At 39.4% G+C, this 27051-nt stretch overlaps 2 protein-coding genes across 10 annotated transcripts; one reads left to right on the top strand and one right to left on the bottom strand.

Annotated features, from left to right (window-relative positions):
* Window positions 1-1412: 1412 nt before the first annotated feature.
* LOC133422003 (uncharacterized) lies at window positions 1413-13393 on the top strand. Of its 8 annotated transcripts, none has more exons than XM_061711847.1 (14): window positions 1413-1443; window positions 4707-4942; window positions 5054-5194; window positions 5306-5368; window positions 7267-7400; window positions 7483-7533; window positions 7620-7662; window positions 7754-7870; window positions 8028-8113; window positions 8456-8498; window positions 11013-11354; window positions 11880-12056; window positions 12140-12254; window positions 12340-13393. In XM_061711847.1, exons 2-14 carry the CDS (start codon window positions 4762-4764, stop codon window positions 12554-12556), a joined length of 1710 nt encoding a protein of 569 aa, XP_061567831.1. In that variant the 5' UTR covers window positions 1413-1443; window positions 4707-4761; the 3' UTR covers window positions 12557-13393. The 8 variants fall into 8 exon arrangements, with proteins under 8 accessions (XP_061567831.1, XP_061567832.1, XP_061567829.1 ...); XM_061711848.1 differs by having other exon boundaries at window positions 7617-7635; XM_061711845.1 differs by having other exon boundaries at window positions 7617-7662; window positions 12343-13393.
* On the bottom strand, window positions 13365-20534 carry ccdc97 (coiled-coil domain containing 97). Of its 2 annotated transcripts, none has more exons than XM_061711853.1 (7): window positions 20132-20534; window positions 18645-18809; window positions 17695-17854; window positions 16632-16720; window positions 16361-16553; window positions 14535-14686; window positions 13365-13615 (listed from the first exon to the last, which is right to left on the bottom strand). In XM_061711853.1, the coding sequence occupies exons 1-6, from the start codon at window positions 20303-20305 to the stop codon at window positions 14562-14564; spliced, it is 906 nt and encodes a 301-aa protein (XP_061567837.1). In that variant the 5' UTR covers window positions 20306-20534; the 3' UTR covers window positions 13365-13615; window positions 14535-14561. The 2 variants fall into 2 exon arrangements, with proteins under 2 accessions (XP_061567837.1, XP_061567836.1); XM_061711852.1 differs by having other exon boundaries at window positions 14535-14658.
* Between the last annotated feature and the right edge of the window lie 6517 nt (window positions 20535-27051).

Here is a 27051-nt window from a genome sequence, read left to right as displayed (position 1 = left end):
GCAAGAAATAAGTTAAGTCTCAGCCTCTTTCTTCAGATCACTTCAGATCTCTCTCTCTCTCTCTCTCTCTCTCTCTCTCTCTCTCTCTCTCTCTCTCTCTATACATATATATATATATATGTGTGTGTATATATATATATATATACAGTATATGTATATGTATATGTATATATATATTAGGGGTGGGTATTGGGAAGGACCTCACGATACGATACACATCACGATACTTGAGCCACGATACGATACACATTGCGATATCCCGATTATGCGATATCCTGATTATTATATTCTACATAGTTCACCGAAAAATTTAAAAATGCATTACACATCTTAAAATCCAAGTTGTATATATGTACATCAGGTGATAGTGATATTAATTGGACAGACTGAGTCAAAACAATGTAATTCAAACTTTCCATTTTAATTATGCAACATATTTGCATGAAAAAACAGACTGAAACACAATGAAAAGTGCAGTGTGCATTATTCTTAGATACAAAATACTCAAAATAAAATGCAGTGTCTCACCCACACTGAAATTGAAATCACAAAAATACAGTACAGCTAGGGGTGGGCAAAAATATTGATACGGCAATATATCGCGATACATACATTGAATATCGATATCGTATCCGGAGACTATGTATCGCGATATATTGCCGTATTGCCCACCCCTAATATATATATATGTATATATATATATATATATATATATATATATATATATATATATATATATATATATATATATATATATATATATATATATATATATATATATATAACTTATTACTTAATGAGATGTGAACACACATTGCCTCATCAATCACTGGCTCTGAATCATAATTCAGTTATAGAATATTGTACAGTTATCAAACTTGTGATTTATACCTTCAGTAATTAATATGATTCATATCTGTAATACCATGAAGTCAGTAATTAAAATCCATCTTTGCTTCATGGAGGTCATGGAAATCCTTGAAGACAAACTATCCAGTCTTTTACTAATCAAAATATATTTATCAATGGTAGGACTACTCCTCCAGTCATGGGTTTGAGGGGGATAGTGGCTTGTTTTGCAATAAAAAGAAAACTACTGCCAAAATACTTTGAATAAACTCCTGTGACCTGGACCTAATCAACGCTACAGAGGCCGGATGATGATGACGTATTTATTTTATTTACTTATTTGTTTAGTTTTTTATTTATTTTTCTTTTGTTTTCTTTCTTTTCTTCCCCTATTATTTTCCTTTCAGTTAGACTGTAACCTGATGTATTGCCAATCCTGATGTTACACACTGGTACAGTAGGTGGCGGTATGCCCCTAATACCTTTGGTTGCGATCCAAGAAGAAGAAGCTGATGACGTACACGTCGGTGATTGGTTACCATGGTGTGGTGGGCGTGTCTGCAGTTGGACTTTTTCATAAACAACACGCTCGAGGTAAGATCAAGCTCCGGGCTGCTTTTACTTAACTTTATCGCAGAAAAGTATATTCTTGGATAAAAAAAATTAATGCCTGCGGACATGAATTGTTTGTGGTTTTATTCTAAAGTAAAACGGTGACGTTTCATCAGTAGAAAACGTCGGTCCATAATCTCATAGCGATAAAAGCACGACATATTTCGTTGTACAAAAGTTTAAATATTGTGTTTTCTATGAGTTTCTGGAGCAACATGAACATAGTCGTAATTTGTTTCGTAAAAAGACTCACTCAACCACTAAAATAAATTAAGTGCCAAACAGCGACAAGGAGTTAGCTTTATGTTTGTACACATTCGCTTCATCTGGTGGCATTTTTTTCTGTTTCGTGTTCTGGGTCGATTTTTTTTTCATTGTTAGTCTGCTGTATTCACTGATACCTGGGAAATCGAAACCAAAATCGAGGACTTTCAGTCTTGTAGTGTTTGAAAACTGCCGCTGCGAATTGAACATTTTATAAGCCTCAATTATGGTTCTGCGTTAAATCGACGCAGAGCCAACGCCGTTGGGTACGCGGCGTTGGGTACGCGGCGACGCGCACCGTACGGCGTTGGTGTAACGCGGAACCATAAATCAGCCTTTAATGTCACTGCGCGCCCTGTGACGACATCTCGGCGGTGTCCAATAGGAGAGAAGGTGCTGGAGGGAGAAAATAAACTTGCAGCTTGTAGAGCAGAGACGATCAACATGGAGGAAAGAATGATCTTGGCTGTGAGTCTCTGAGGAGCTGTGGGATACAAGACTGCAGGCCTATCGTGACCTCAAATAAAAAGGGACAAAAGTGGAGAAAAATCTCCCAGAATTTGGACATACCAAGTGTGTTTAAAAGTGGTAGAAATGTAATATTATTTTGCTCTTTTAACAATAAAATGTTAGTTTAAAATAAAATATAGCATTTCCATGCCTCATATCAGGATCAATTGAATCATTTATCAATATATGGTTATGAAAAGACCACGTGTCAATACTTTTGTAAACTGAAGCACATACTTTACTACATGTCCACTCAGTATATCTAAAAATCTAGATGACTGACATGAGCTAAAAAACAACAACATAGTTCAGAAAGGTTTTTTTTAATAAAATATGTTTTTAACTATCATCATCAGTGGATGACTTGAAGAAAAAATGGAAAAACTTGAGGGACAGATATATAAAGGAGAGGTCGCTATGGTTCGTCTATCTCCTCTTTTGGCTTCATAAATTCTTGGTCATGTCGCTCGTATAATACTCAACAACATTCTTGCCACCTCTGGAAACTGCAGCGTCCCACGACGATCATGTCTCAGTTTTGCGGGTGGGATTTTCCCTATAAAATAGTTAAATATTGCTTACATAGTCCCAATGCTAGACAGTTATCTTAGTTAAAAACCTCACATGCCACAACATCTCTACCTGCCTATTCAAAGCAGGAAATTGCAAGGCAGCATTGCATAACTTTTTTTAACATTCTGCTTAAACAAATTAGATGTTCTTGGATGTTGCATAGCTGTAAATAGTCACAGACATGGTATTTACTGTGCTGGTGTCTAAAAGACTAGGTATTAATAACTAGCTTTATACTGTATGTCGTGCAAAACCTGATTAACAAAGAGTATAAAATCAGAAAATATAACCTTATATTATTTGATATATGAGCATAGATGATTTTTTTCTCACCTTTACTATCCAGTAACTTAAAAACAGTTTAATAATTCTGAAAATGTCTGGACTGATGTTTTCAGATCCTAACGATGGCCCTGCTTGCAAAATAGCTCATACAAACAACGTTTCCATAGTGGGGTTTTTTGGTTGAGACCTGTAAAAATGGCCTTCAGGAAGCTTTTCTGGCTGATCAAAAAGCATTCCTGTAGTAGGAGAGGTACTCAGCCGTTCAGCCCTCTCACGTGATTCACATAAGTCATGTGAGCACAACTCATTCGAACCTGTTGGACCAGAAACAGTTAGAGTACATTTGATTTAAAATGGATATTACAAGAATAAAAAACAATAGATGGACTGATGACTCGGTTCAGGTCTTGTCGGTGTATTATGCCGATGTAGAGGTCTTCTAATATCGCAATTGCAGTGTATCTTAAAAAGAAATGAAAAATGCAAGCAGCATCCCTTGTTTATGTTTCTTCTTCTCTTTATTCTTTTGTTGTGTTCTTCTTTTTTGTCTCATTTAATGGTGCAGCAAACACAAACATGCCACTGCCACCTCGTGGTCGGCTGCGTTATTTATTCAGTCAACAGTCCCCGTAGGGCTGGGCGATATGGACCAAAAGTCATATCTCGATATTTTCTAGCTGAATGGCGATACTCGATATATATCGATATTTTTTCTGTGCCATAATTGGGGTTTCCCCCAAAGCATTATAGCATAGCATCTCTGTTAGCTTCATTTTTCTGAGGCAAACCCTTAAAAAAACAGTCAGTTTTAATACAAAGCCTCGTGCCAAATGTCACACAGGTACATGTATTAACAGAGGTCTGCACAATATCAAAATGTATAAAACAAATGAAATAAAAATAAACTGCCTGCATATATAGAATAAAAATGCTTCTTGAATAAAATAAAACAAATATCCCTTTCCTGCATAACAATTAAATTAAAATACACTGTGCAATTAATACAATGTAGACATTAACAGGTAGACTTTTCCACTGAGGTTGACAGTTGTGCAAATAACAAAACATTTGTGCAAATCTCAAATAAAACATTCAAGTCAATTTGTTACAAAATAAGCTATATCAAAATCATTTAAAAAAAAAAACGTTTTTTTTTTTTAAATCGATATAAACGATATTGTCTCGTACCATATCGCGTTTGAAAATATATCGATAAATATTAAAATCTCGATATATCGCCCAGCCCTAAGTCCCCGTGTGATGCTACGGTGTAATGAAGATGGGGCCGAGGAGATAGTCGGCCCTGTTAGAGATTCCCGTCTGGCGGGTTTATCCTGAGGTCCCTCTAATGGTCACACACCTCCGCAGTAACTGTGTTAGGTGTCGATATGGAAGCAGAAACCAAGATGTTACCCATCACCTCCTCTTCATCTGCCTCAGAGCTGAACCGGACAGGCCGCTGTCATGAGCTCAGCCCAGATCTGTGCTGCAGTAGGAAGAAGAAACATCTCCTCCTGACTGCCTCCAGCTGAACAAACACTTTTGCATTAGCATCTGCTCAGTAACGTCCTCTTTTTTTCTTTTCTTTTTCTAAAATTTTGCCCATAAATAAGGTCTTCCGAGAATTCAGGCTGATTGAGACTGCACTTAGTTTGGAAAGAAGATTAAATGGGGAGGAGACGATCATCATCACCATCAACACAAAGAAGTGACAAAGAGAAAGAAGACAGGAGAAGAAGTGTAAGAGAAAAAAAGAAAGTAATCTATGCTGCGGATGAAGAAGACAAAATGGATTGTAGTAATGACAGCGAGGAGGAAAAGCATCACAGCCTTCATACATCTGGAAACCGTGAGTTTTTCAGCCGCGTGTCATCGTTTTTCTTGAAGAATACTTCTTACTTTATTCATAACACCCTTGTTAAATTTAACAGCCATGTTGCATTTCTGTGTGCTAATCCAGGACACAAAGACAAAGAAGACAGGAGAAGAAGTGTAAGAGAAAAAAAGAAAGTCATCTATGCTGCGGATGAAGAAGACGAAATGGATTGTAGTAATGACAGCGAGGAGGAAGAGCATCACAGCCTTCATACATCTGGAAACCGTGAGTTTTTCAGCCGCGTGTCATCGTTTTTCTTGAAGAATACTTCTGACTTTATTCATAACACCCGTGTTAAATTTAACAGCCATGTTGCGTTTCTGTGTGCTAATCCAGGATTCCTGCCTGTGACGTGTGGATCCGAGAAGGGCAAACTGGATGTAGAAAAGTTCGAAAGAGGTAAGATGAGATTTGAAAGTTATTTCAACCAATTATTGGCAATTATTGAAATTTTAGTATTTGAGTAAAATCTTGAGGTAAAGATTTTATATTTTTTGTTTGTTTGTTTTTGAGCACATCTATTTGCATGTTTGAAGTCATAAATACAAACCAAGGGGTAACGTCCCGTTTTAAAAACTGAAAACTGAAGTTCCTGAAACGAACACTAGGGGCGACCAGAAGCGAGAGCCTCCTCCGTACCAACGGCCTGGTACAATAATCGGTTTTGGAGCAAAAATAGCTAGCCTTTGGTGCCTCGGCTTGGCTTTGGCTTCATACAATAAGCCTCAGAAATAGCCTTCAAACCAACTTTTCCAAAATCCTTCAGTTGATGTTACACAGGGGTCCCTAGACAGTCTATGCCAGGGATATTCAATTGGCGGCCCGCGGGCCACATGCGGCCCTCCAGGAGCTTTTATGTGGCCCCTGGTCATATTTCAAAAAAGGGGTTATTTGTTGAAAAAAAAAAAAAAAAAAAAAAAAAAAATTATTATTTTTTTTTTTTAATTTCAGATTTTTTGCCAGTGTTGCACAGTGTTAATGTTTGTCACATTATTATTAACCTCCATTGTATAGAGGACTTGTTGACATCATTAGGCTTCTAGGATTGGCCTGACATTTTTTTCATTTGAATAAATGAGGACTTTGCATTTCAGATGAACTTCTAAACCTCCTATAATTTCATGTGATTGTTTTGTTTTGCTGATATAATGCACAGATGTGTCATTAATAAAGGAGCTTATGGTTAATATTTTAGTTGCTTATTTATAACATCAAACTGGCTACTATGGACTGAAATGCTTAATATAATATTCAAATAAGGAAATCTTGGTGGAAAGTGGTGCTTTGTCATTATGGCGTGTTTTATTAAAAGTAGGTCAATATCAACTTCATTAAGTTTACACAATGCATGGTTTCAAAATGAACTTGCATTTAAAATAATATTTCTTTATTTGAATATTATATTTAACATTCACAATGACTAAATCTGGAGACAATTAATACATAATTCATATGTAAACTAGATATATTCAAATGTATAATACAAATGTATTATATTTACATAAGTCTTCGTCTTTGAGTGCAAAATACCTTTTGAAAACCCCCACATTTTCAAATTGTGCGGCCCTCTCCATACAGTCCTTTTGCAGATGTGGCCCCCGGCCGAATATAGTTGAATACCCCTGGTCTATGCGATCATCGGTTTGGTTCTAAAATGTGTAATTTACTGAGTGGTTCAGATTTTCAGGGCACTGCGGCATCACAGACCCAGATCGGAGTCTGTCCAACTTTTTCCTTTTTATCTCCATCCATCGTCACTGAAGTGAAATGGAGTAGGTCACTCTGCCCCCTCAAACCAGCTGCTATCAACGCATTGTTTAAATGGAAGCTTCTCAGAAAACTGACTTTTGAAAACAAGGAGGGCATAACATGTCTCATTTAAAGGCATCATATGAAAGTGAACAAAGTCTGGATTATTAAAGTTTAAATAAGTCAAAGATGAATTTGGTGCAGAACAAAGACAGTTGTCCAGGAGAGGAGACCTACCGTGAATCTTTGTGGTAGAAGTGTTATGGTTTGGGATTGGGCAGCCCCAGTTTGACTGGTTTATTGTAGTTATGAATGCTGATTTCTGGTTAATTATGCAAAATCAAGAAAAACTGAAGACAAGCTGCTAAAACTAAGGATTTACTTCCTCCATGTTAAGAATTTTGGTGAATGATGAGTTTGACTGAAGTCTTGTGTGTGCTTAGTTCCAGTGTGCTGTGAGTCGATATTTCTGGCAAAAACCCTAAACACTGTTTGGCTTGTTTGTGATTCCTTTATCTTACTTTATTTGATGTGCATGTTTGGTTTAGGGGAGGTCTGCATCGAGTGCGAGGGCTGCTGGTTTTCTCCAGGTTCCTTCGAGCTCCTTTGCGGGAAACAGAGTAATAAAAACTGGAAAACAAGTATTCTCCATGAAGATAAACCCCTGAAGTTCTGGATTGAGGTAGGTTTGATTCTTTTTCTATTTTTATGTTCATGCTTCAAGAAAATCCAACTGAATAAACTGCTCATCAAACTTATCACAGAAAGGTTGCCTGTCCACAAAGGGGTTCAAGAAAATATTCGAAAGAAAAGGGGTAAGTGTGCGATTTATTTCAATTTGTGAACACATGTTTAAATGAAGACGCACGTTTAATCTTGTTAATTCTTTCTCGCTCAGAAGAAAATGCAGCTGTCAGGTTCTGCGTCAGAGACGACCTATGAAGGTTTCTCTTCAAATTCTGATTTAAAATCAATAAAAGATTTGGGAAACATTTATTCTAATTCTTTAATTTTGGATGCGATTATGTCCTGCAGAAGACCCAGAAACACAGATATCAAAAGAAAGTGATGCAGATGATCCTAAAAATGGCCGGGGACCTCCAGTCAGCAGAGAGCTGTCCCGGGAAGCAGAAGAGGAAGAAAAGGATGGAGGTGAAAGAGATGAAAGTGTAAAAAACTAAAGTTCAAAAGAGCGAACTGGGAGATGAGGGCTTTGTGGAAGGGGACATTTCCTATGAAATATGCAAGATCAGAAAATAAGGCTTTTGGTAATGGTTTTATATACCTGAATATCACTCTTCTTTTCAAGAAAATGGCAAAAAATGGATGGATCCTGCAGCCAAGGCCCGTGCACTGAAAAAAGGTCTAAAAGTAGTGATGAGCAGGCTTCCATCGGTGGGTTTGAGAAAAGATTTTCTGCAACATATTCAAAGTTTGGACCTTTTTAGTTTTGTTGTGGCTGTTAGCATGGTGGGACTATGATTTTATTTCTTGGTTCATTGTCCTGATATTTATGTTGTCCATGTGCCCTGATGGCTCTGTGATCTGCTCTTCTGTTTTTTTTTCTTTTGTAAATCAGCTGACGAGCTCCACTAATAGATGTTTGACAAAAATGTACAGAATACTTCTTTTCTCTGTTTTGCTTGGTTCTCTAAATGATCACATTTTAAATCTGCTGTGTTAGATATTTGCTCAAATGTGCCAGACTCATACTTTCCCTCCTGTGCTGTGTTTCAGATCATCACACATCAGACCGGCTGCATGACCAGTCCACCCAAAGGTGTGTGAGGTTTAATATCAGACCGTTATTTTTTTGATTTCTTTGGTACAATAAGAGAGACGGTTCAACAGGTGATGATTAAACCGAGGAGGTTAATCCTAAGGTCGCACAGATTTGCTCAAACCAGTTCTGAGTGGTTACTGTCTTATCTGAAGTTGACGGCATTCCCAGGTTTAGAAAGAGGTTGGGATTCTGATGGGGGTGGCTAACAGCTATCGGCTAACAGACAGCACATACGTTTTCAGACGGATGCTGTAAGCTGCTGATTTAGAGCCAAACTGCTGTTTGAATGTGATGCTATTAATGTTCCGCCTTTTAAAATGTGTCTAGTCTGAAACAAAGCAAAGTCTATTTTTACCAGATAGTCTGCTAAATAATGATATACAGGGGGTACGGAAAGTATTCAGACCCCTTTAAATACTTCCCTCTTTGTGTCATTGCAGCCATTTGCAGAATGAAAGAAAAACTGAAATATCACATGCTCATAAGTATTCAGACCCTTTGCTGTGACAGTCCTATTTAACTCACATGCTGTCGTGAACATCCTGGCAAAGCTATCAGAAGACCACACCTCTAATTATCGACAACTTGCAGGTCCACCTGTTGTTTTTTTTCTTGTAATTTCCAACTTCATCAAATATTCTTGAAGCAAAATGTCTCTGGTCCAAATGGCTGAAATGAGTTGTGGTCACGTGTGTTCATGTGAGACTGCTGATCATAATTAAGAAATCCAGATTAGCAGGGAGGCTCCTGTTGGCCAACCTGAGTACCTGCCCTGCTGTTCCTGAATGTCAGTTTCGCAGGGCCGGTCCTGGTAATGGAAAACATGCTGCAACTATCCTGAAAAATCTGCTGAGCTATCTGGGGCCCCACTTAGCCTAGCCTGTAGCTGTTAGCCTGACTCAGCATCAGAATTCCTCCCTTGTTTTCTGAAGCCGGGCATACACTGTGCGATTGTCAGCTCGTTTTGAGTCGATTTTCCAGTCGTGCGACTATTTTTTGGATCGGGCCGGATTTCGACCGAATCTTTGGTCGTGCCTCGTGCAGGTTACGTGGGGTAACGACGAGAGATTAACACCTCACGACGAGCTCCCGATCACAAATCGCTCCTCGTGAAGGAATCGCACAGTTGAAGCAGCTACGACCCGATTGGCCTCATCCTTTCACAGAGAGCATGCGCAATCTCTGATGTCACGTCAAAAACTATTATTTGTAGTTTAAAGTGTTGCAAATTCACATTACAAATCATGTTTTAATAGCGAAAAAAAAAGGCTGCATTTCCCACGTCTGCCCAGCCAATTCCTTTTCCAATCACGACGTTGTGTAATCTTTTTTCATTTATTGCCACACAGAATGGCCCAAATTGCTAAAGGCTGATTTATGGTTCCGCGTTACAACAACGCAGAGCCTACGGTGTAGGGCAGTGGTTCCCAACCTTTTTTCCTTGGAGCCCCCCCTACTTGTTTCTAAGACCAGCAAGCCCCCCCCCCGACCCGTACGTACTAGCAGCAAAAGAGTAAAGTTATTCGTTACAAGCCTTTAATTGAAAAAATGAACATTAATTATGTTTTTTTGATACATTTCTCTTTGGTTTACCCTGTACTTAGTTTTTCTCACCTTCCTTTTGTGTCACCAATGTATAAAATACGCACAAAAAAATAATTGCAAGGACATAAAAATATTTCTGAAAAATGTCTCTTTTAATATGAGCGCAACATTTTTTTTTTTTAATTTTTCCTTTAACAACCTGTCGGAGTAGAAGTATGATTAAATGTTGAATAATGATATAATAATACGTTTTAAAGTTTTTATCCTGATAAATAACTTAGTATTTTAAAATGACCAAAATATATTTCTAAGTGGGTTTATACAGACTTGTATTACTGTATTCCATTAGGTGTGTTATTATGATTTTTTATTTATTTAACATGTGCAAATATAATTTTTACAACTGCATATCCTCAAAGCAGTTTCACGCCCCCCCAGAGATCTCTGGCGCCCCCCCGGGGGGGCCCGGACCCCAGGTTGAGAGACACTGGTGTAGGGTACGCGGCGACACGCACCGTACGGTTACGCCGTCAATTTAACGCGGAACCATAATTCAGGCTTAAGGCAGCGCGTTTGTTTTTGCTGATCATCTTCGGTGTCTCCCACTTCGGGGTTCCTCCTCTTCCACTTATTTTTGACGTTACAGTTCCAGTACACAGAGGTCCGACGTGAGTATTATGATCGCATAGTGTGAGCAGACGGGTCGCATCAGAGCATCGGGTCGTACAGTGTGAGATAAATCATGGGCTGCAAACTTTTTGACCTCAGCGATCTAGTCGTGCAGTTTGAGATGGGGCTGAATCAAACTATTTAAAATATCGCACAGTGTATGCCCAGCTTAAGTTACCGCAGTCTACCGAAGGTAAGACGTTAAACTACTCAGAAGTACTCAACACCTCACTTTGATGAATAAGTACAACAAAAATGTCTTTATCTGAAGGGAATCTGTCCTCTTTAATTTATGAGCAGTCAAACTGTTGGAGACTTTGGATGAAGATGCAAACTGTGAAGGAGAGACGGAAAAAGGCAGTGATGAAGACAAAACCATGGACTTCACAGAAGCCACGCCAGACAAACCCTCAGACTCGACCATCGCCAAAGATGATAACGAAGGAAACGGAGAAGAGTTCATGGAAAGTAACGAAAGGGAAAACGGAGAAAGTCGACCCGGAACTGAAACCGCTGTGTCTGAATCAGTTTCCTCATCCATATCCCCTGAAAACCAAACTGAAGACAAGGGGCCGATGAGTCCGTCAGCCGGTTCCTCCCCCAATCCGGTAGTTACGGAGGAAGACAGCGACTTGGCAGGTTAGTTTGAAGAACTTGCAGGTGCATCAATGTTTCGGGGATTAGTGTAGTTGCAGTCATCTCCGGAGTTTAAAAAGAAGACTAAATGCATTTCCTCATAACTCAGAAATGTTCTCATTTACAATTTTACTGTGATCACTCAAAGAAACATATTTAAACAACCGCAGGATGTATTAATGCTGAAGACTGTGCGTAGTGGTGGTTGTGCTCCGTAATATCCAATCTTGTTTGCTGCATAAAGACGTTTATTTAGGCAAACTCCACCTTTACACCATCACGCTAAACTCTGACTCCACAACAGTAGCGGTCACAACATTCACATAAGAACATTTTGGAGTCATTAGGAAGTTTATTTGAAGGCCAGGTTTAGAAATCCGCATGAAAGGCAGCGGGAAATGCGCCCTTATCAAATTCTGGAGTTGATAACACACCAGTTAATTCCTAAAATGTTGCTGTATGCTGTTAACAAGTCAAGCTTGTTTTCATTGAAATATTTTGTTATCTAAAATGCTGTGTTCTGTGAAGATAATGAGAATGAAGGTGCAGAGGTGGAGATGTCGGACTGTAAACAGGAGAACCAAGCCAAGAGAAAAGAGCGTCTCGACGTGTTGGAGTCCGAGGACACGGAAACATCTTGTGCAACTGGAAAACGACTGAAGACCTCAAGCGAGTCTACTGATCAGGACCTTTTCGAGCCCTTGTGTGAGTTCAGGAGACAAATGCAGCTCCTTCTTAAAAAAAAACTAAACAAAAGTCATATTAGAGGGTTTGTTGTAAATTCCCAGGCCTACCCATCTCCCCCGTGTCTGTTCTGGAGGAATGTCCATCTGAGGATGACGCAGACGTCACCATCTCTGACCTTGAGGCAACGCAGTTACAAGTGACGATGTCAGACACACGGTAAGACATGAGCGCTACGTTCTTTTGATCGAAAAACGTGCTAAATATATTTTTACCCGACCGTAAAGGACTGTTCCTCTCACAGCAGCCCTGCACCAATCGTAGCCCCAGACTGTAGCCGGCCTTCCCCGGCGAGGCTCTCGTCCAGCTCTGAGGACGACACAATGGACATGAATCAGCTGAAGAAAGAGATTACGTGTATGCAACTGAAAGTTTTAAAATTACAAGAGGAATATTATACTTTGAAGCTCACGAAAATGAAAAAAAACCAACAAGGCACTGACGCAAACTTATCAACTTGACCAGAGTTGCATGAGGAAACGGTCATACATACCATTTTTTTTTTTTCCTTTAGAGTTTCACAAACCCAAGATAATTCTAGTTCATAGTTAATTTTCTGCAGGGCAGTTTTGCTGTACATTCCAACAAGACTTTAGATAGACTTGGATATGCCTGTCTCCCTTCTCTGTTTGCCAATCCTTGATTGTCTCCTACTGCAGACACAACGAAAGGAGGATGTCGCATATACTTAGGTCATTTAAAGCAGAAACTCCATGTAACAGTAGAACTTCTGACCACATGGGGGCGTATAAACTGCTTTGTTGAAAAAAGAGCCAATAAGTACTGTGAATGGGTACGTCTTATAATATCACTTTGTCGTGGTTCTCTTGGGTTTGTGTTGTTTGCAAAAGGATTTCATGTTACATTTGTTTGAATGTGTTATTTTTTTCAGTTCTGAAACATTTTACGATTTTCTTTTGAGCCGATGCGACATAAGTTGCATTAAACAGGTTATTTTGTCTTGTGATTCCAACTTGTTTATAGGCTCTTTTTGAAGTGATTCGTTTTGTATTTTACACAAAAAGAAACGGTTTCAGGATTTTATGTCTTTGAACATTTTCATGTTTATACGCTCAGGCCTCGTTTACTCCTTGTTTATACTTCCTGTTGTATTTTGTGAAAAGTGAAAAGTATTTTTATTATGTTTGTTGTTAGGCTGCTCCATTCATTTGTTCTGTTTATGGAAGCAGGGCTGCTTTCCTACCCAACTGTTCTGGGTAGGAAATTGACAAAGTAAATGTGGGTTCACAAATAAAAGGCATAAAAGTCAAAGATCCCAAATCTTTATTACAAGTTTACACAGACAACTTAAAAAAAAAGCAAAGGAGATGTTCTTTGTACATTTTCATTCACAGATTAATCACAGCACTGAGGAGTTTGGTACTGATGAGAACAGACACTACTGAGTCATATTTTCCTCTTCCTCGTCCTCTTCATCATCATCTTCATCAAAGTATTTATCCTCAGCATCCCTGTTGACGATGTCCAAGTTGTCGTAGTCCGGGTTCTCGTCCACCTCACTTTAGAGAGAAACGTAACACAAAGAAATCCAGGGAGTCGTGTCATTGATGCTGTGTTTAAATGTGTTAAGAATAAAATGTCTAAGTTGATACAATTTCATGAGGTTTTAAAGCTGGCAGCAGTCGGGGGGAGGAGCCAGCCAACCCATTTGACATGTGATGTCATTGCACCACGCAAATCTGTACCGCTCACTGCGTGACGTAGTTTAAGAGAGTTGGCTTCAAGCAGAATCACAGAGAAATGCTATCATTTCTGGGCTGATAGACACATGCTGTTGAGTTCATAAAACAAATATTTTCCCCTAATATGACCCCTTTCAGTTCCTGTTGTACCACTGGAAACTGGATTAATTATCTGCAAATTTAAAACAAATTAAGAATAAAAAAAAAAATCATTACCGGTACATACCAATTTAGTGTATTTACAGCAACAATAGTGCAGAAAACCTGCACACTCGCATTTAAGTTCCTCTGTGTTGCAATATCAGAGAGCTTTGTTGCATTTGGGGACCTCTGATTGGTCGGAGAGCTGATTTGCATTGTTTAACACGTTATTCTTTACTCAAGGCCTAAAGTGCCACGGAAAAAATGAAAAACAAAATGGTAACAGATTTAGAAAAGAATTTGAAAATGGAGCGAGGTCAGAAACAGAATTACTTCTTAATGCCTGAGCAGAAAACCATTTTCCTAGATTCACTTTTAGATTCACTTATTTTTTCTCTTATTTGAAAGCACATTTTCAAAAGGATTTTAAAATTCAGTAGTTTATTATGAATTACATAATTACCTTAAAATGCTCATTAAAAATTTCAATAAGAAAAAAAATACTTAAGAAATTACACTATTACGTATTTATTAACTATTTTGCAATCCAGTTTATACATGAGCACAACAGTGGGGATGGAGTGTGCACCCTGACCTGTAGTTGAAATCCACGTCTTTGCCATCAAGGAAGCGCTGGTGCATCTGACTGATGAACTCCTCCCGGAGCAGAGCCTTCTCCTCTTGTGTGGGCTGCCAATCCTTCTGCTGGACTCTGATATCTACATGATGAACACCGCCAGAGTGAGACTGTCGTCAGGGAGAAGCCAGGGAACAACAAAAAAAAACCACCCTGTTTTCTGCTTATTATCCAATTAGTGTCCCGCCACTTCTGCTGTGACTGATTTCCAGTGTGACAAACTTAACTTTCCCATCATTTTGATCCCATCTGGATATCTGCGGTGTACTGCGCGATGACACAGTTGTCAGTTTGAACGCACCTACAAAGTGTAGGTGCACAAGTGCGTGATGTGGAACATACCGGTCCCCATGTTGAGTCTTACTACTGGGGGGAACTAAGGTTCGTTGCAGTTTCTCGACTGACCGCTAGAGGGTGGCTGCAAAAGCGAGTCAATTTCCTCTGATTCCCATGTTAAAAGGTCAAACTTTACAGAAGAAATAAACACATTTACTGCCTGATTTATGAAGCAAAGTACAGAGAAAAACATGCCAAAACCATTCTTGGAAAAAAAGGGGTCGCGTGACCCAATGCTTTCCGTCCATTGTTTCAGTCTCTGGATATTACAGGACCCTCATTCTGTACGTCCCTCTGTTAACAGAACATCTATACGCCCTTGTGTGGCCAGAAGTGGTATTGTTACTAAGACATCAGACAAAACAGAAAATAATTTCATAATATTGGTTGGAGATTTTATATATATATATATATATATATATATATATATATATATATACACACACACACACACACACACACACACACACACACACACACACACACACACACACACACACACACACACACACACACACACACACACACACACACACACACACACACACACACACACACACACACACACACACACACACACACACGTTTCTTTTGTTGAAAACTTCTGTCACTGAATCAGACCTCTCGCCGCGTTGCACATTTTCCTGGTGGCCCTCCAGACGACTAACATTTATTTACTGTATTTTCTGGACTATAAGCCGCTACTTTTTTCATAGGTTTTGAACCATGCGGCTTATACAAAGGTGCGGCTATTCTGTGGATTTTTCTTCCACCGCTCGGGGCGCTCTAACCGGAATTAGAATCAAAACTAAGACAAAATAAATGCACAGAAGAATACACTACTTCTTCTTTAGCAGATAGAAGTAGGTAGAAGCAGATTTCAAACAGATAAATAAATACCGGTTATTTTCTCTTGGTTCTGTCCTGTCTTCCCTGGCTTACAGCTCTGTCCTGGCTTACAGCTTAAGAAAACTCAAATATCCCACCTCAAAAAATTAGAATATTCTGGGAATCATAATCTTAAACTGTAAGCCATAATCAGCTATATTAAAATAATAAAAGGCTTGCAATATTTCAGTTGATTTGTAATGAATCTAGAATGTATGACATTTTTGTTTTTGTAATTGCATTACAGAAAATAAAGAACTTTATCACAATATTCTAATTTTCTGAGACAGTCCTGTGTGTGTGTGTGTGTGTGTGTGTGTGTGTGTGTGTGTGTGTGTGTGTGTGTGTGTGTGTGTGTGTGTGTGTGTGTGTGTGTGTGTGTATATATATATATATATATATATATATATATATGCCATGTTCAGATCCAAAATTTCTCTACAGGAAAGTTTGGTTTAGGAGAGCCAGGTTCTCTTAAATCCAGCATGTTTTTTTTCCACACCGTTAAATATATATAATTCTATTTTTTTTACTTCTCCCCTGAGCCAAACCTTCCTCACCATCATCCTCATCCTCCTCCTCCTCTTGGGCGTCGTCCTCCCTCTCCTGCTCCTCCTGCAGACGGTCTTGAATGAGCCGTTCTTCGTAGGAGTTCAGGAGGAGCTGGGCGAGTCCTCCCGTTGCCCCTCCCCCTGATGTTCCTTGGTTTGTCTGCGCGTCTTCCATAAAAGCTTCTTGGGAACGTACCAGAATCTGAAGCATTGATTGGGAAAATAAACATTTAAAAAAGTGACATCAAGAAGAAAAAATCTCTGATTGTCTTCAACGTACCTCTTCATCAGTCAGGTACTGGCCAATATACTGTTCATAGAGCAGAGGTTCCCTTTTCCTCATCTGTTCCTCACTGAAATACTGTCCCTCTGAGACACGAGGCGCCAAGAAAACCACAGATGACAAAATGGGAAGGTAAAATGTTAAAAAAAATAATTCCAGTAAAAGTTCTGACACTGTAAAATGATTAAAAGAATGTACTAATATGAAAATCACATAAATCCATATTTTATTCACAACAGAGAAATCCTAACAAATGCTGAAAGTGAGGAAATGTATGAATCTATGCATCTGAATTTGATGGCGACTACAAAATCCAAAAACTGTTAGAAGAGGGAGACGTTTACGGCCGTGTAGTATCCACATCTTTTTTAACAACAGACCATAAACCAACCAGGGACACCAGGCTGGAGTTTTGGGAGAAGCACATCCAATCTTTGTCTGATCCAGGATTCAAGCTGCTCCACAGTCCTGGCTTTTCTCTGTCAGATATTTGTGGGATGACGCCCCAAATATTTCTTCATTGATTAAAAAGGTCTGGAATGGAGATGTTCAACATCTGGACTCTTCCACTATGACGCCAAACTTCAAAGTCATAGCAAATTCACTCTGAAGAACATTATTCTCAAAGTACAGTTTTTCACACGTGGTGAACGCCTGACAGCTGCTACTTCTGTCCCTTTGAGATGCTCTTTTTATTTCCAATCATGTTACTTTGATGACAATTAATTTAATTAGCTGCAATTTGTTTCTTTATTACTTTTGTTGTCTGTGTCCCAGCTTATCCTCAGTTTGTTTTCACGAAATTCAAAACAAGGTGACATTTTTTCATGAAATGGTAAAATGTCTCACTTTCAACATTTGATATGATTTCTATATTCTGTTGTGAAAAAAATGGGTTTATGAGTTTTGCATTTACATTTTACTCAGTGTTCCTTCTCATTTGGTTCTGGGGTTGTACATTTAAAGACGAAGACGCATGTTTCGACCCAAGGTAATCCTGCTCCAGCCCTCTGCTTTGATTCCAGAGCGGCTGATTTGTAATCACAAAGGAAACCCCTACCCTTCTGCAGAGCCCTGAGGGCAGCGTATCGCTGGTTCCTGACTCTGGTCCTGTTGGTGCGGCTCGCGGCTCGTGTCTGCACCACCGTGCTGTAGTGCTGCGCTCTCGGGTCTGAGCTGACGTGGGCAAACGCAGGCAGGTGCTCGGGCTTCAGACAGGCCTGGGAATGGAGGAGGGGAGTAATCGCAGCACATGTGATGCAGCCACTCTTAAGAAATTCTCCAAATCATGTCATCATAATTCATTCAGAGGGAGCTATTTTTAAAAATGTATTCAAATTGAGTGAGTAAAATACATTTGTCTTTGTAAATATCATCTATCTCCAAAATGTTGTGCTCCGTCTTTAAATCCTATGTTCCTATCCTATGTGGTACACATAATAAAAACCATCATCGTCAAGTTCTCAGTAACTGTTGAATACAACCTAACTATAACATAGAGCTTTTATTTATCAGGCCATTAGAAACAATTTAAACATTTTAAGCCCATCCTCTGTGCAGGACACCAACTTACCCAGGAAGACTAAATCAGAAGTTGCAGAGTTAACACCTTGTAAACTTACTTACATACTTTACTTGAAAATTCAAATTGCATAATGCAAACCTGACATTTACTTTTAGTTCAGTTTGTGGAAAATGGTTGGCCTGGCTTGCTCTTTAAAACTTAAACAGTTATAAAGCATTACAAACTGTAAAAATAGGGCAAACGCACAGCATTGTTTTGTATTTTGTGTCTTTCAAATAAAAGACAATTTTTTCCAGTCATATGTTCCTCATTCAAGGTTGTTAAAAAAATACTGCTTTAATATCGTATCGTTATCGTGACCTCAATATCGTGTATCGTACCGTATCGTGTTATTAGTGTATCGTTACACCCCTAGTGTGTGAGTGTGTGTGTGTGTGTGTGTGTGTGTGTGTGTGTGTGTGTGTGTGTGTGTGTGTCTGACATACGTGGTATCTCTCCAGGAACACCAACGGCTTGCTCCTGAACTGCTGCAGCAGCTCGTGTCTGCGCTCCTCCAGCGTCAGCTCCTCGTCTCCCACCTGCTGGCTCTTCACAGGGCTGCCGCTGGCCGCCACGGCCCAGATCACGGCATGCTCACCGCTGGACTCCGGCTGTAAACAGAGACACGACCGTGAACGCACCGCGGTGAGCAGGCTGACTCCTACCTCGGTCCTCGGAGCTTCTCATCATCGTCTGAGAATTTGAATTGGAAATCACATATACATTATAGAAAGATAAAAATATCAAAAACAATTACTCTGTTACACAAAGTAAAGGATTCGTTGGACAACAAAGCATTGTACATTTTATATCACACTATGATTGTTCCATATCTGACCTAGGGCTGGGCGATATGGACCAAAAGTCATATCTCGATATTTTCTAGCTGAATGGCGATACTCGATATATATCGATATTTTTTTCTGTGACATAATTGGGGTTTCCCCCAAAGCATTATAGCATAGCATCTCTGTTAGCTTCATTTTTTCTGAGGCAAACCCTTAAAAAAACAGTCAGTTTTAATACAAAGCCTCGTGCCAAATGTCACACAGGTACCTTTATTAACAGAGGTCTGCACAATATCAAAATGTATAAAACAAATGAAATAAAAATAGACTGCCTGCATATATAGAATAAAAATGCTTTTTGAATAAAATAAAACAAATATCCCTTTCCTGCATAACAATTAAACTAAAATACACTGTGCAATTAATACAATGTAGACAGTAACAGGCAGACTTTTCCACTGAGGTTGACAGTTGTGCAAATAACAAAACATTTGTGCAAATCTCAAATAAAACATTCAAGTCAATTTGTCACAAAATAAGCTATATCAAAATCATAATAAAAAAAAAAAGCTATATCGATATAAACGATATTGTCTCGTACCATATCGCGTTTGAAAATATATCGATATATTAAAATCTCGATATATCGCCCAGCCCTAATCTTACCTACTGTGTTGAAGTTTCGGGAAATGCCTGTAAAACATTTATTCAGTCAATTTTCATTTTGCAAAAAAGAGCCATAAGAATAATCAGTAGAAAACGATATAGAGATCCAACAAATCCATTATTCCTTCAGTTACAATTGTTGAAATTTCATGAATTACTAGATTATAGTATTCTGCAAATTATGTTTAAAGCTCATAAAAAACGTTACCAATCAACATTCAGAAAAGATTTGAAAAAAGAGAAAGCAAGTATAACTTAAAAGGAACAGAGATTTTAAAAACCAAGATTCAGGACTAAATTGATGGAACGTTAAATTGTATTTAAATTTAATTGTAATTTAAATTGTAAATTGACTTCTTGGGAAAAAGTGGCAGATTAAATAAGATTCTTCTTCTTTCTGCTCCCTTTCATTCACAATTTAGGAACGTTTGTGTTTGTAGTTTTATTTTTGAATGAAATAAAGAATAAATGAGTCTCACCGGGGAGTCCTGCAGCTCTGGCCGGGGGGCGGTCCGTCCGGGCTGGGGTCGGTCGCACCTCTGCCTCGCAGGTTCTTCTGGGTCTTCTGGGTCTTCTGGAGGGTTGCGTTTACTGTCCCTTCCCCGCCAGGTCGGGAGAGTTTTAACAGGTGGATCTTCTATTTCTCCCCACATTATTCAGACTGCAGCATGCCACCGGAAACAGACCACACATGTGATTCCAGCAGCTTTAACAGAGTTAACAAAACGTAAGACAGCAGCTGCGAGGTTCTTTGGATCCTAGCATTTAATTCGAGTTTTATCGCTGGATCAAAGTACGTTTAATTACGTTTTAAGAAGAAAACTCTCTCGCAGAGCGTTTTGTTTACAGTTACATGACATATCTGTCCGCCAGTAATAACTGTCCCCTGTACAAAGACTGAAACAATGGTTCCTACTTTGACCCGCCCGAGATCGTGGTTTATTGTCGCCCTCTAATGACAGAGTGGTGAAAAACGAGTGAAACGTAAAGCTACCAGTCTGAAGAAGAAGATTAAGGAAAAAAAGGATATTTAACAAATAAAATGGTCGAAAGCGTCTCACTTAAATATGCTTAATATGTGATTTAATTTACTGATTCAGTAAACTGTCCCCTGTACAAAGACTGAAGCGATGGTTCCTACTTTGACCTGCCTGAGCTCGTGATTTATTGTCGCCATCTAGTGGAAGAAAAGGAGAATGACAGAGTGGTGAAAAACGGGTGAAACGTAAAGCCACCAGTCTGAAGAAGAAGATTAAGGGGGGGAAAAAGACATTTAACAAATAAAATGGTCGACAGCGTCTCACTGAAATATGCTTAATATGTGATTTAATTTACTGATTCAGTAAGCTGCTTCTAATTCCTTTGATAATCACATCAGAAGAAACATCCGTGTTTGTGGAAAGCATATGCTACTCTGTTTCAGCAGATGAATAAGGGGCCGAGCAAAGTCACCAAATTTTGCACGCAAGCCAGGCCTGTCGAAAAATGTGATATTTCATGGTTTGCATTAATGGGCGTGGCAAAATGGCTCAACAGCGCCCCCTAGAAAACTTTGTGCCTCAAGCCCCACAATATGGTTTGACGTACATGCACGAAAATCAGTACACGCCTGTATCATAACGCAACTTAAAGAAAAGTCTCTTGGCGCTATGGCTGAAAACGAACAGGAATTCGGCCATTTTGAAAATTTTGAATTAATCATGTAATTTTGGCGCAATTTATGCCATTCCTTCGGCAGTTAATACGGCCCGAACCGTAACGTGCACCCAGGTGTGTTATACATCAAAATGTGCGTCTCCATCCTGCGACGACGCGCATTACTTTTCTCAGTCAAAAGCCTTACCTTGGCGACGATAGACGCTAAAAAGCGCGCCCCCCCTTCATCGGATAGGTCCATATTTGATAGTTCCTACTTTCTGCCACAACTTCTGAATGGGTTGATAGAAAGAGTCGTGGGTGGTGTCATCGGACTCGGTTTTGAGTCCTTGAACATAATCGGTGCAAATGAGCCCCGCCCCTTTTTCTGATTGGTCAATATCTGATAGTCCCTATTCTCTGCCATAACTTTTGAACGGGTTGTGATAAAGACATGTGGGTGGTGCCATCGGATTCGGGATTGAGTACTTGACTTTAATTGGCATGAATTAGCCCCCCTACCCCCCCTTTCTGATTGGTCGATATTTGATAGATCCTATTTTCTGCCATAACTTTTGAATGGTATGACATACAGAGTCGTGGGTGGTGTCATCGGACTCGGTTTTGACTCCTTCACCTTCATTGGCCTGAATTAGCCCCGCCCCTTCTTCTGATTGGTCGGTATTTGATAGATCCTATTTTCTGCCATAACTTGAATGGTTTGACATAGAGAATCGTGGCTGGTGTCATCCGCTAAATGTCCAGGCCTGGAGAATCTACATGCAAGTCATAAAAGCGCTTCCACAGCAGCACGCCTGAACGTGCACAAGGGTGCGAGGGCCCGTTCATCGCTGCTTGCAGCTTTAATTATTAATGTTTTTAATATATATTAAATTGTTTTATATATCGTTGCATTTAACGTCACTTCCGGAAGTAAGAGAAACTAACATGGTTTACAAGTTTGAATTGTGAAATTTTATATATGTTCATGTTGCATTAAACTTCTGCTATTCATTTCATGCCATTCAGAATTTCTACACTAAGGTTAAGCCAAAAAGTATTTTAATTTTCTTGTGTTTGTGAGTTTGACTGGATGTCATTCAACTACCTCTTTTGAAGTTAAATTTATTAGGGCCCGAGCACTACAGTGCGAAGGCCCTATTGTATCTGTAGGAATTGTTTTTTTTCTCGTTTTTCTCGTTTTTCTTCCGACGAAATGAGGGCCTTTTTGCCCCCCTAAACGTGCCCCAAAAGTCACTAAATTTTGCAAACAAGCCAGGCCTGGCGATAAATTTGATATTTAATGGTTTGCATTAATGGCCGTGGCCTAATGTCTCAACAGCGCCCCCTAGAAAACTTTGTGCCTCAAGCCCCACAATACAGTTTAACGTACATGCACGAAAATCGGTACACACCTGTATCATGTCGCAACTTAAAGAAAAGTCTCTTGTGCCATGGCCGAAACCGAACCGTAACGTGCACCCAGGTGTGTTAAACATCAAAATGTGCGTCTCGATACTGCGACGATGCGCATTACTTTTCTCAGTTACCGTGGGACGATAGACACCAAAGAGCGCGCCCCCCCCTTCATCTGATTGGTCCAAATTTGATAGTTCCTATTTTCTGCCATAACCTTTGAATGGTTTGACATAGAGAGTCATGGGTGGTGTCATCAGACTTAGTTTTGAGTCCTTGACCTTTATTGGTGAAAATTGCACGCGCGAGGGCCCGTTCATCGCTGCTTGTGGCTTTAATTATTATTCAAATTATAAATCTGCATCAGTAAAAAAAAAAACAAACAAACAAAAAACTTCATAGATTGCAGAAATGTCATAGATCACAACAGTTATTCATACATCAGCAATGTCACTTTTTTCAAAGTTAATATACGAACATTTTCCCGCAAATATGAGAGAAATAAAGCAGATACTTGAAGGCTCGAGCTGCTGAAGCTGATACCTATAAATCAGGTACTTTTATATAATTTTACCTTCAGATTTTGCAGCAGTACCGACTCAAGATCCAATGGCTTCAGCCAAATTTTGATGAGCGGTTCTTGACAGGTTGCATTGACAGGACACCGCACAATACATCATGTTGTAGCATGCACACGTTTTTAACATATATCTAATGAGACAACATGTAAGGCCTAGTTTAGGCTCCGTTTTTTCTCGTGCATACATTTTTCGATTTTAAATGTTATTTCCGTTACTCCTTACACACATTCATGCATTTATATGATTGTCAAGCATCACTTCCACCAGGGGGAAGTGACGAGTCAACTACTGCTACATATTGGAGATTGTTTTATATATGTTAATTCTGAATTGAAAAGAACAAAAATATGGTGTATTTTCTTAAATTTTTTCTAAGGTGCAAAATTAATGAAAAACATAATTATCAGTATTTTCAGATGCGTTTCAATTTCTTACTTTGTTGTTTTAACAAATGACTCAAAAATACCCCATGCTTTGTGGTGGTATTTTCTGTTTCATCTGTACTCAGTGGGCGCACCACATACAGACGCTATCACCCTTGGGCAGGTGTCGCAGGTTCGAATCCCAGCCTGTGACTCTTAAGTGGGTGTCTTTCCCGAGCAGCAACCATTTAACATCTGGGTGAAGTCCCATGCGGAACTGAGATTCATTGCAGTTCCTCGACTGTTAGAAGCTGGCTGTGAAAGTGAGTCAATCTCCATTGACTCCCATGTTAAAATGTCCAACTTTAAAGCGGAAATAAACATATGGCCTGGTTCAAAAAAACCTTCAAGTCACAGTCATTCAATTTCACATTATTTTTGATTTCACATCTATGTCAGCTAATTTCTTTGTACTACGCCAGGAGAGTTTATATTAAATGTTAAATTTATTTCTGATATGACTGATTGATAGTCGACTCAGCCAATGGTTAGCTGTTATCACTTCCTCATCCCTAATCGTCATGGTAGCACTGAGCGAAGTAACCACCCATGTGTATAACCCAGCATCGGCTAAATGCGACGGGCATTTTTAATTTCGTCGTCGAGCCAACATGCTAAAAAATATCTCCCGCTGTCCATGTCTGACCGCAGCTCTGCAGATATTTCAGCAGGTTCGGCTGAAGGAGCTTAGCTAACTTTGACTGAGATACGGTGGGTGAGTTCTCGTTGGCTTTCTGAGCAACATGGCTGCGCCCTGAACAAAGAACAACAGGCATCAAACCCGGTCTTCAGAAACCTATGAATCACGTGACCGAATGCTTCGTCCAATATTTCATACAGCCTCTGGCCTTCCCCCTCTCCGCCCAAGTTTCCTGTCCAGCTGGTTTTAGAATAGAGGCCACTTGAAAAACAACCAAAACGCTGATACAGTCATCACAGTTTGGGTGTGGAAGGCCTTCAAATCACATAATTACACCACCACAGGCCAAACTGGGTGATGTCACTTGCCCAACCTATTTTACCATTTAGGAATCTATGGCAGAGTCTGGCGCCTGCTGAGCTTATAGTCTTTGCTGGCTATTCAACTTTGCAAATAGAAAAAGGGATCCAGCAACTTCACTGCCTGAGCTCTTACTGCTTTAGATGGCAATGACAGATAACATTAAATAATGGTATTACTAACACAGTTGGTTAAGTTGTCTATTCCACAGGTGCAAATGCAACTCCATACCATCACAGATCCACGCTTTGGAAGTCGAGCACCGAGTGCTGATAAAAGGACGTGCAGTTATTCTTCTCATTACTCATGGCACATGTTCATTAAAGAAGATTGTGGCATTTCTGGATTAGGTGTCACATATGCCCTTTTCTGTACATGACAGTTTTCCCTGCATTTGTGGAGGAAACAGTGAATCATGTGTCCAAACAGAGTTGCATTTGTTTTTAAAGCAGTACTGCCTGAGAGATATCCTCAAATTCCCTGAATATTTGTATCATATGCTGCATTACAGATGATGAAATGTTCAAAGTTTTTGTAATTTTACTTTGACAAAACTGTTGGGATGTTGTGTTTTCAGCCACAATTTATCTCCTCATCAGCCACGGGCCGGTCTTGTTTTTCAGAAGTCCAGTAAATGTACCACAGTAAGTACACACAGTAATTGGAAACATGTTATCAGGTAACTGCGCCCCTTTGGACAGGATCACTCTGTGTACTGCTTTTGCATTTTTGTCTCCACCCTGTGGTCAGTATAAGTACTGCAACGGGCATTCCAGCAATATAAAACAAGTGTGTCTGGTTTATAAACCGAGAACCTTATGTCAGTGTTAAATAAAAAATCTTTTATTAATTTTTTTTAACCTAATTTCAGACACCCTTCATCTGGACAAGCTTTCCAAATGTTGTACTGTTGTGTGTGTGTGTGTGTGTGTGTGTATGTGTGTACGATGCTGGTGTAATCCTAACCTCCGGCCCAGTGTGTGCAGAAAAAGAGGTCCTGGATATAGCGATGTGACCAGTTGGTCTTTCTATTTAAACTCGTGGCAGCGGGTACAGCAGTTAAGAGGAAAGGCAGCTGTAATGTAAGAGGAGGGGTCGGGGGAAGGGGGGGGGGGGGGGGGGGGGGTGTTGTTGGCAGAGATACTACTGAACAGAGCCAATGATATCAGGGAAAATAAAAGTTAATATTAGGTCTTAGAAAGTGTGGACCACAATAGTGAACTCGTTAACTTTGAAAGTTTAGAGGCAAAACATGAAAGTCAATGAATCTTTTTCAGATGTCACAATAAGATTGAATTTATTTCCTTCTTTGATGCATATAAATGATATAAAGGGATCAATTGATTCTTTTTCTTTAAATTGTGGAGTGAATCACAGTTAATGTCAAAATAATTAGCCCCTGTTATGAAATGAAACCAACCCATTAACATCTCCCTGGAAACAACATGAATAAAAATGTTTATACTTTATTTGGTTAAACAACTAAAACAGAGAGAATTCTCTATGAAGTAAAGTTGAAAAATAAAAACAAAAACACTGCCAGAGCCAACAATTTTCCTCCTGACAGTTGACAATCACTAGTACAGTTTTTGTTTCTTACATCTCTCACGGTTACTGCTAAATAAACTCACGTGTCTGTTGAGGGATCTTAGTCCATATTTGCGTGTCTCAGTGCTCCGGATCGTCCACCTTGCATGGTTTCGCAGGGTTTCCCCTGACCATGAGCAGTTCTCATAGGGTCTCAACAGGACTGACTTTTGGGCTCCACGACTTTGGTTTTACAGTTTTTTAAAGGAGAAGTCAATTCAGTCGCATCGTCTCTGTAGTCATCCAGGGATTCTGGTTGATTGCTTAGGTCAGGTTTAAAGGCCAGTGCCTTAACACTGAGGAAACACTCATTTATCAATATTTTGAGGGACTCTTCCATAGTTCCTGGGGGTCAAATACTTTTGACCTTAACAGTACTTTCTAGAGCCTTGAGGGGAAAAAAGACAGTTAAATGAATGAAAAGTGAGGGCAGGTACAGGTGGTCGTTAAACCAAACAACAAAAGTTTATCCATCTTCCTAAATAAGGCTGATACGATCTGATACCAGGGAATCATGATACCACAAGGAAGACAACCAGGCGTAGGGATGGAAATTGATACGATTTTTATGACTCCAATTCCATTCGCTTCTGCTTAACGATTCGGTTCTTTATCAATTCCCTTATCAGTTCTCATTTAGAAAAAAATTAAAACAATGAGCCAAATGGCACTAATATGATAGGCAGTGTTTGTTAGTTAATTAATTACCTGCAGTATTATTAGCCAAAGACATGCTAACGTTGCTGCTGCTGCTACTG

This window comes from Cololabis saira, chromosome 21 (genome assembly GCF_033807715.1).
Source record: "Cololabis saira isolate AMF1-May2022 chromosome 21, fColSai1.1, whole genome shotgun sequence".
Lineage (NCBI taxonomy): Eukaryota > Metazoa > Chordata > Actinopteri > Beloniformes > Belonidae > Cololabis > Cololabis saira.
This window is presented reverse-complemented; position numbering and strand designations above follow the sequence as displayed.

Bases quoted from the DNA above. Each gene is read 5' to 3' on its own strand.
- ccdc97 (XM_061711852.1), bottom strand. From the start codon at position 20,305: ATGTGGGGAGAAATAGAAGATCCACCTGTTAAAACTCTCCCGACCTGG. The intron at 17,855-18,644 runs GTATGTCAGACA...CTCCATTCCCAG, and splicing joins TGTTCCTGGAGAGATACCAC to GCCTGTCTGAAGCCCGAGCA. The intron at 16,721-17,694 runs GTAGGGGTTTCC...CTCGTGTCTCAG, and splicing joins CCTCAGGGCTCTGCAGAAGG to AGGGACAGTATTTCAGTGAG.
- LOC133422003 (XM_061711843.1), top strand. From the start codon at position 4,762: ATGGGGAGGAGACGATCATCATCACCATCAACACAAAGAAGTGACAAA. The intron at 5,369-7,266 runs GTAAGATGAGAT...TGTTTGGTTTAG, and splicing joins TGTAGAAAAGTTCGAAAGAG to GGGAGGTCTGCATCGAGTGC. The intron at 7,401-7,482 runs GTAGGTTTGATT...AACTTATCACAG, and splicing joins CCCTGAAGTTCTGGATTGAG to AAAGGTTGCCTGTCCACAAA.